This window comes from Sander lucioperca, chromosome 15 (genome assembly GCF_008315115.2).
Source record: "Sander lucioperca isolate FBNREF2018 chromosome 15, SLUC_FBN_1.2, whole genome shotgun sequence".
Classification (NCBI taxonomy): domain Eukaryota; kingdom Metazoa; phylum Chordata; class Actinopteri; order Perciformes; family Percidae; genus Sander; species Sander lucioperca.
Window position 1 is genome coordinate 5,633,218 of NC_050187.1, and position 9,457 is coordinate 5,642,674.

Below are 9,457 nucleotides of genomic sequence, written 5' to 3' on the forward strand. Positions count from 1 at the left end.
CCAGTTGGTGACGCGTTGTTGACAACTGACGTTTGATGTAGGCGACTTTGGTTCACTGAACATATTTCAATGACAAAATGTTTATTGTGGACAAATGCCTCTGCTGAGAAACATACACAGACATAACATGTTTCAAATTATTCATAAATAGGCCTATGTATAAAAAAAAAACAACACATTATCCGTGTCCTTTCCCGTTCGTTGTCCTGCAGATAACACAAACACCTGACGATGTGCTGTTTGTATGCTCGCATAACAAAACAGCAGCAAATTATTGTGGCCTCCATGTTTTCACCAGGTTTTCACACACCTGATGCTCTAGGCTACGCCCAACATTTGGTGGCAGTCATGCAACAAGTTGTTATGCCAAACGCCAATATAACAGAAGAAGAAGAACACGCATCCCGACCATCCTAACCATGTGAACACTGGTAGTCGGAAAAACAACGTAATCACGGGGGCGGTCCCTGTTATTCCGAGGTGGCATGAACGCGCCATAACACACAAATTCTGTACATGCATTTACTGTACACACATATCAGCGATTGGGTAAAATAAGTTTTTCAAATTTGAATAAGCAGTTCTTAAACCAAGAATTATGGAATATTCCCCTCATTAGCATAGACTTTCCGTATCTTTGAAATAATGTGTTCACAGTAGGGATGTAACAATGCATCGTGAATCAGTTAAAAATCGATATAAATGTGTCAAGTTTACAACCGGTTGAGAAAAAAAATGAATCGAGATGCAATTTCTAAATGACCTAGGGCGTAATCTACTTTTCATTTCACTTGTTTGACTTCAGACGTCACTACGTATTTTTAGTTTATTTATTTGAAGAGATTTTTTTTCTGTTTTTTAGTTATTTTGATGTGGGGTTTGTTATTTAAAATAAAATAAAATTTTAGTTGCACTTTTGATAAGAGGACACATCTATTGTTTTGCATAATTTATATAAAGGAATATTTTTCGGTCATTTCATTCTGTTTGAAAAATCGTATCCTGAACTTTAAATCGTGAATCGTATCGAATCGTTAGTTGAGTGTATTGTTACATCCCTAGTCTAAGTGTCCTGGCAAATCATGTCTTTGTAATCCTCTTCACAAACTGAAATGTTTCTGTGTGATTCAGGTGCGTGAGACAGGAGAGCTGGAGCTGGAAGAGGAACTTTACTCCAAACTGATCTTCCTCTATCGATCTCCAGAGACTATGATCAAATGGACCAGGGACATGCACAGCCGAGACCAAGACAGACACTGACTGTTAGGTTGTAAAACACAGTGATATCTGAAGCACACTGCAAAGATGTCCAGGGGACAGCACAAGGAAGGCTTCTTGAGAACACTCCTTACCAAAGTGGACATTGCCTTACAGCCAAGGAGTCCCATGAAAGGAGATGTACACTAATAGACACACTTTATGAAACATCTCCTGTTGCTGTTGCATCTTCAGAGCTGCCTGAGCACTCTCATCAAACCACCTTACACTACAGACTATTGAATTGCAGTCCCACTGTGAGTGGGATGGATAGCAGCTGGATGTCTGTCCTGCAGGTTTTGGACATGACTCCCCTGGAAGGCAAAATTAACTGTGTTAATGGTCAGAGATTAAAGGTCAAACACAAGAGACACTTCATTTCCGACCTCTGTGCATTGGAGCCACCCAGGTGGAGTGACTGTGTGGCTGAAACCTGAAACTAATTGTAGGTTAAACCATCTGCAGTTACTGTATTAGTATGCTGATTGATTTGAAAACATGCCATGCTGTCAATCAAAATTCCTGTAAAATTATTGTGTGCGCAGCAGCCATGTTCATTTGACTTTACATCATGAACCAAGGTTTGACAAACAGGTCTGATTGAAAGGGTAATTTTAGGTTATATTTCCATTGTCAGAAGTAGCCAAATTCTAAGTTTGGACTAATCAAAAGCAGCTCTTTCAGTTAAAGGCTGCCACAGGCAAAGGAATGGAAAAATATGTGGCATATACACTAAACTTCCAAATTAAAAAAAACATCTGTTACTATTTTGTTGGCTTACAGACCTAAAACTCATCAAACTCATTGTACTACAATGACCCTGAGAGCTCAACACACTGCAAATTAAGAAAACACATGCAAATAGATCAAACACAAGCAAATAAAAAAAACATCCTCACCAATTTGACAACACATAGTTAGCTGCAAATAGAGAAAACAACCAAATACAGAGACATGCTGCAAGAAGCTGAAATAACAACAGAAACTGTTTGTAGGGGACATGGGGTGAAGACGGCTGGGACACGCTTGTTGTTGCCATGGTTTTTGGCTTATGCAGTTATTGAAACCAGCTATCTGTCAGTGGTGTTGGAAAATATGCTAAAATGTAGTTATGTTGTTTTGGTTTATTTTGACATTGATAGATTTATTCAAATATTATTGCAGATGTCTGCTTTTAATCTAGTGTCAGGCTTTTGCATATTATTAGCCTGCCAATTAAAGCAATCAGGCGAAATTAGGGCTGCAGCTATCGATTATTTTAGTAATCGAGTATTCTACCGATTATTCCATCAATTAATCGAGTAATCGGATAAGAAATACTTAGTAAGAAATACTTAGTAAACAGCAATAGTAAATATTTATTATTGCTGTGTACTAAAAAAAAGGAAAAAGCAATTTTTTATTGCCAAATTCCAAGTACATTTTTGGTGGCCCAAATGTTAATATTTTTCACCCCCTTCCTGCCTCTGGCTCTTTGCACTGGATATGCAAAAGAGTTGTTCACTAAGCCCAGGTAAATGTGACTGTACAAAGCTTACAGCAGGGCTATTCAACTACACTGTTCTGGGGGACACATTTTAAGAAGGCTACTGAGTGAGGAGAAAGAATAAAGAATGCAGAGATCACCGGCATGATGACGTCATTCACATGCATATTAAGTGGCCGTGCTGGGGGGAAGAGCCGGTTTGTCTCCGACAGCAGCTACGTTTCCAAAGATTAGTAGCAAACTAATAAACAGACTACAAACCGACAACTCTCGTTTTAGCTTGTTGGTAAAACATAGCTATTTGCAGAGTAGAATGCTGTAGGCTAGTTGTGTAAAACAGCGCGGTGGACGAGAGCAGCAGACGTTAGTTAGCTACCTTGTGTCGGGTTCGCTCTGTGGAATGAATGAATAGACTGGATGTTTTTACAAAGATGATGTAGTAGCATGTTTGCAGCTTAAAATGATCCCAAATGTTCTGTTGTTTTCTCTCGACTGTCTCTTCTCTTAGACCCTCGCTATTTTCGTCTTCGTTCATTTGTAATCTGGGCCGTCAGTGTCGTGCATAGACTTATGTAAACGGTCTTGTGTCAACAGAAGCGTCAACCTGTTGTGTGCGCTAGTAATTATCCTCCGTGCGGAAACACAGTGAGCCGTACAACCTTAATTACATTGATTTAACGAAGCTTCGAGGCAAATAATTTTGCTTCGAGGATTTTTTGTAATCGAATTATTCGAGGAATCGTTTCAGCCCTAGACGAAATACACACAGTTGTAGAACAGGCTAATGTTATGTTAGCTGGCAATAGTTACTATCAGAATTTTCACCAAGTAATATTTAAGGCCAAAAATAAATTACAAATTGTTTAATTAATGTAACTTAGTTACTGTATGCATTACATTTTGGGGTTATTTCATTACTTAAGTTTACCGTACTAATTTATGTTGTTATACTGTTGAAAGATATGGCCTACATATTTCAGTAGGAATAATTCCACATTGACCTTGCAAAAATTAAGTTTTATTATTAAATACAATAATTATTCCACCATCATTTATAGCACTTTAAATATTTTTTTTATTTACATGTGTAACATTTAAGTTGCTATTTCATGACCCCTTAGCCTAAGAGTAATTTTAGTTAGGCTATCTGTCATTGTTTTGTGGGGGACAGGTGGGAACAGACTCAGACTCAGTGTAACAGACTCAGAGTGACAGTTGAGTGGAGAGTCTGCTGTGAACAAAGTAAAGTTGGGTGTTGATTAAAATTATTCAAAGAGAAATTAATTAAAAGATAAAGAAATAAATAAGTTGTAATGAAAGAACCGGCAGCAGTTACTTAATTGTTAACTGATAAAGCAAAGTGATAGGTTTGATTTTATTAGTCATGTCAGCAAACCTACTGGTAATTTAACTTGCTTATCAGGGATCTGAGAAAACCCTAATGTTAGCCTGCTGTGTGTGTTAAGTATTAACTAATGAGTTAAGTGTTAACTAATTGATAAAGGTGTTTTCTTAATTTGCTGTTCGTTGAGCTCTCAGCGTTGAGCTCTCTCGCTGTATTGTCCAAAGGAAATAGGTTTTTGATGTTCCAGACAGCACACTGCAGTTTAATTTTCTACCTGAAAGTGGAGATATTCTTTTTGTATCTACACTCTTAAAAATACCTAAAAATCAACCTTTTCTAAACTTTGAGATATTTGTTGCTGTAACCTTTCAGTGAGAACACATCAGAAGAGGAATAATCATGTTAAGAAATCGAAGTGGCTGATACCAGCTGATGACTGTGAAAATGTCCACTGTGACAGCTTTCCTGGGTCATTCAGCTGTAGAGAAACTGGAGCTAATAAAACATGTCTGTCTTTTGTAACTGGCCTGCCGTTTGTCTTCAAAATGTCTACAGGAAAGTGCAATGACGAAGAGTTCTACTGATAATTCTTAAATTAACATTTCCACCAACTTTGACCTCTGTGTGTTTTCCTGGGAAAAGAAAGCTTACGACAAACTTATCTCCAAACAACTTAAGAAAATCTTACATTTTGTTCAAGATTAGGAAAGATAAGAACTTACGACAGAATGGGCAGTATGTACACATTGCACCATATCTGCATGCTCGTAGGAAGCATTGATCGGTACACGATCCGTTTTGCCTGCACGATCCGTTCTGCACATGCGCAAGATAATACTGTTTTACCGAGGATACGACCTGCACGATCTGTTCCACGCTAGCCTATGGCTAGCCTCCACCGGGAAGTTAACATTAGTTTAACTAACAGCTAATTTGGCTAACCGCTAGCTGACAGCTAGATTCAGTCTAATAAAATAACGTTAACTCAAACGTAATGGGAAAAGCAGGCTACAGCTAAATTAAGACTTCACAGTAATAACAATAAAGACAAGTATTGAGTGATTGTATTTTAAATGAGCACAAGTAAAGTAGAACTGACGTAACAGCTGTTATATATGTTAGGTGTTTGTTATATATGTCAACGTTTATTTTCAAGTTTTATTTTGAGGGTCTTTTAAAGTTATTACATGCTGTCTCAGCTAGCAGTTAGCCGAATTAGCTGTTAGCTAAACTAACGTTAGCTTGCCTGTGGAGGCTAACGGCAGACCGCTACAATCAGCTAGCGGTTAGCCGAATGAGCCGTTAGCTAAACTAACATTAGCTTGCCTGTGGAGGCTAATGGTAGACCGCTACAATCAGCTAGCGGTTAGCCAAATTAGCTGTTAGCTAAACTAACGTTAGCTTGGCTGTCGACCGGAAGCGTGGAACAGATCGTGCAGTGTCGTAAATCCTCGTACAACCGCGCATGCGCGAACATTTTGCGCATGTGCAGAACGGATCGTGCAGGCAGAACGGATCGTGTACCGACACACCTAATGTGTATCCCGGTCGCAGCCTGATGACATCATTATGACATCATCAGGGTTATTTCATCACAGTCCAGAGCCACAGAAGCCATTTCACAACTTCAGCATTAAAGCTATAGTGTGTAGTTTCTGCCGCCCCCATGAGGAATTCTAAGTAATGACAACAACACTGTCAGCGCATCCACATGATACAAGCCTTCCGAGACCACGCACTGCCTCCCTCCTCCACGCAGTTGCTAGTAGCCAAGGAACACATGGAGGATTAAGAAAACATGATGGACTCTTCAGAAGAGGTAATTATCTTCACTCAAATTTCTGCGCAGGAAAGTCACCGGACGCCACAATCTTCTGAACATAGACATACTGAGAAATACAGAGAGAGTTTTGTGGAGCTGATAGTCTTAATTAGCTTTGTAGCAACTCATTTGGCAATGGCTTGAATGTAACGGACGTTCATTAATATCAAAAAGTTACGCACTAAAGCTTTAAAGTTAATATTTGATCTTAACTCATGGACCACCTGCTTCCCCCCCCCCAGACCTTTCAACTGCATACAGTCTTCCCAGTGGATACTGTGAGCAGTTTTAAACTGGGGGTTAGAGACAGCATGTCTGTTTCCCCTGTTCAGTCTCTTGTCAAAATATATTTATTTTAAATGCTGACTCTTATCTTAAGTAGTGTTAGCTCTACTCATGGAGTAGATTTCTTGTGTAATCTGTACAACAGGGAGACGTTTCCTCACATTTTCTTATCCACAGAAGGTTGGCTGACTTTGTCTACTACACTGTTGAAGACAACAGTTCCCTGCAGATTCATCCTAACGTTTTCACCACCTCTCATCACTGACAGCTCTCCCTCTATCTGACCAGAGCAACTCCTCTATACCATACACCATTTGTCTTTGGAGACGTAAGGAGAATTTTTAGGTCCTCAGGCAGATTATATCTGATTGTTGCAGTTGCTTAACAATTTTGCTAACATCAAACTCAGTATTTTTTGTAATCTCATCATTCTTTTAGTAACGATTGGCTGTGTGATGTTCGGACTGATTCCTTGTCAGGAAATGTACCACATACACCACTTTCATAGTGCTGGCATCAAGGTGCTATTTCCTGAATGTGATGACCAATTTACCTTTTAACCTGTAATATGAAGCTCACGCAGTAAGAAGATAAGATTGTTTTAAGAACAGATCACATTAAAATGAACATGAGTCCATGTACAAAAATAAGGCCATTAAATTTAGTGAGAAAGGTATTATCCTGAATGACACTGCTCAGGTTGCTGCCTGCTTTCATCTTGTGAGTACTGTGCCAAATGGCCCTGTATGAGATAACTAAAATGAACAAAATCTGTTATGTGATTAAGCCAAATATCTATTGTTTGTCTGATCCAATAAATGCCTTGATTTCTGGAACTGAGCCAATTCTATAGTAGGCCTATATTCAAGCTGAGATCTTAATGCATTGTTTCTCATGTTCAAAGCAAAGATCATATGATTAGTCACTCACTCATCACTCATCTTCAACTGCTTATCTGGATTAGAGCTGAAGATCTTTGCCCGTAAAATGATAGAAATTAAGACCGAACCCGACGGGTTCGGTCTTAATTTCTATCATTTTACACGGGCTCGGGCTTGCGCTCCGGTTTGCGCGGTAAATGAGCGGTAGGTGATGCATTTCGATTAGCGTGTAAATGGATGCTGAGGAGGTGAAACAGAGGCTGGCCTCTGGAGGACTATTTTATTTCTTTGTTGCAACTTCCAAGTGGCCTATAGCCTACGTTAGTCATGAATAAATTGATGTTAAAAAATTTATAAATTCTTGACGAAAGACAAAAGAGCTGTGTGCGTGCGGCGCAGTCTCTTTTTTCTTTCTCTCCCCTTTCCGCCGAGTGGTGCGTGTGCCCACCCGCTGTGTGAAACGCGTGTCCGCGCTATTCTCCGACACTCTAATCACTGCTGATAGCCTTTTGTACAGTCGGGCTGCAAACGGGTTCGGGCTTTTAAAAAGCTGTCAATCAAAATTTACTTGTCGGGCTCGGGCCGAATTCTGATGGGCTCTGTCCTTTTCGGGCCGAACTTTTAAGGCCCGATTACAGCTCTAATCTGGATTCGGGCATCCTTGCCAGATGCCCGAATCATCTCAGCTGGCTTGTTTCTACGCAAAGTAGCAGCGGGTCTAATCCAAGTTTCTCACGGATGACTGAGGTTCTCACCCTATCTCTAAGGGAGACGCCAGCCACCCTCCTAAGAAGACCCATTTTGGCCACATTTACCCGCGATCTAGTTCTTTTAGTCATGACCCAGTGACAGTTTGTGAATTGTCTTTGATCATGCTGTAATGACAACATTTGACCAGACACATGTAATTAGGTTAACTTCTCTTGTATTAGATTATGCTAAATCATTTATCAATGTAACCTTTGCTGAGAACAAAGGTTACATTGATAAATGATTGAAAAAAAACACCCTGAACAAAGGGGGAGGACAAAGCCTAGGTAAGAGAGAGAGCATCTTACCATCGGTGTGCATCTGAGCATTAAAAGTGTGACAATACTGTAAGAGATGTTTGTCCTCATTGTCAGAGTGGGATTACAAAACTGCCACGACACCCAGCCTTAATGACCATGAGAAGTGTATAGCCCTGTAGTTGGCACACACTTTCTGGTCCTCCTTTGTAAACAGGGTAACCACTACCACTCTTTGGGCACTGTCCCAGACTTCCACGCAATGTTGAAGAGGAGAAGCTTACCCCCTTGCGAGTCGCCAATACACACATAAACACACACATACACAGACAGACAGACAGAAAGACACACACACACACACACACACACACACACGCCTACCGAGAGTCTGGGTCTGTCCGAGGATTCTTCCTAAAAGGGAGTTTTTCCTCACCACTGTCGCATTTACGCATTTTGCATGCTCTTGGGGGGAATCACTGGAATTGTTGGGTCTTTATAAATTATAGAGTGTGGTCTAGACCTACTCTATCTGTAAAGTGTCCTGAGACAACTCTTGTTATGATTTAATACTATAAATAAAATTGAATTGAATATACCAGTCTGTTATAATCCAAAACAACTAATCGTATATATCCTCATTTTACTTAGAAATTAGGTATAATTCATGTAAATGAGGTCTGTTGAGCATGAATGCAAAAAATAAGTGTAAAACTAATGAGTGGAATGAAGTTGGATAAAAGGGGTAACCCAGAATTGAGTGATAAATTACATCATGCTTTATGAAATGGTCAATTTTGTTATGCCAATAACATTTATAATGACCCAATTTACAAGACAACACAAGGGCTAAACCACTTGACCACTTAAATGAAAAGGCTTCTTTTTATTGCAACTCTGCAGAATATTCATGTGACATGGTTGACCAACTTAACTGCCATTCATTTTGAGTGTGATGAAGAACTCTTGCAGATACAACTGGGCCACATTGCAAACCTCTCATCATATTAGTGAGGAAGCTGCCATGTTGCTTCTCTCATCCTGGTCTCCTCAGGCCCTGCAGACTGGACCACACTTGTGGTTTACTGCTAGAATATTACAGTAGGCCACTTTGCTGAGTCAGATTTGCCACAGCACCATACAATATATGATAAATATGCACCAGCCTTTGTGAAAGTGTATGTTCTGAGAGAGAGAGAGAGAGAGAGAGATAGATCTCAGTTGTAACAATAAACGTTTGCATGATTCTGTGCCATCTGCTGCTGCTCCAACAATACAATGGCAGTAAATATTTATATTGCTTACCAGGGTTCCAACCCAGTAGCTTCTTGCTGTGAGGCCACAGTGCTTACCATTGACCATTCCTTATTGTAATTC

At 39.8% G+C, this 9,457-nt stretch overlaps 1 protein-coding gene across 4 annotated transcripts in view; it reads left to right on the forward strand.

Moving 5' to 3' along the window:
• piezo1 (piezo-type mechanosensitive ion channel component 1) overlaps nt 1-2,130 on the forward strand; it is a 204,794-nt gene extending 202,664 nt beyond the window's left edge. For all 4 annotated transcript variants that reach the window (XM_031313782.2, XM_031313783.2, XM_031313781.2 and 1 more), the window contains exon 54: nt 1,132-2,130. In XM_031313782.2, the coding sequence (XP_031169642.1) occupies nt 1,132-1,260 (129 nt within the window). In that variant the 3' untranslated portion in view covers nt 1,261-2,130. The remainder of the gene's footprint in view (nt 1-1,131) is intronic.
• The last annotated feature ends 7,327 nt before the right edge of the window (nt 2,131-9,457 follow it).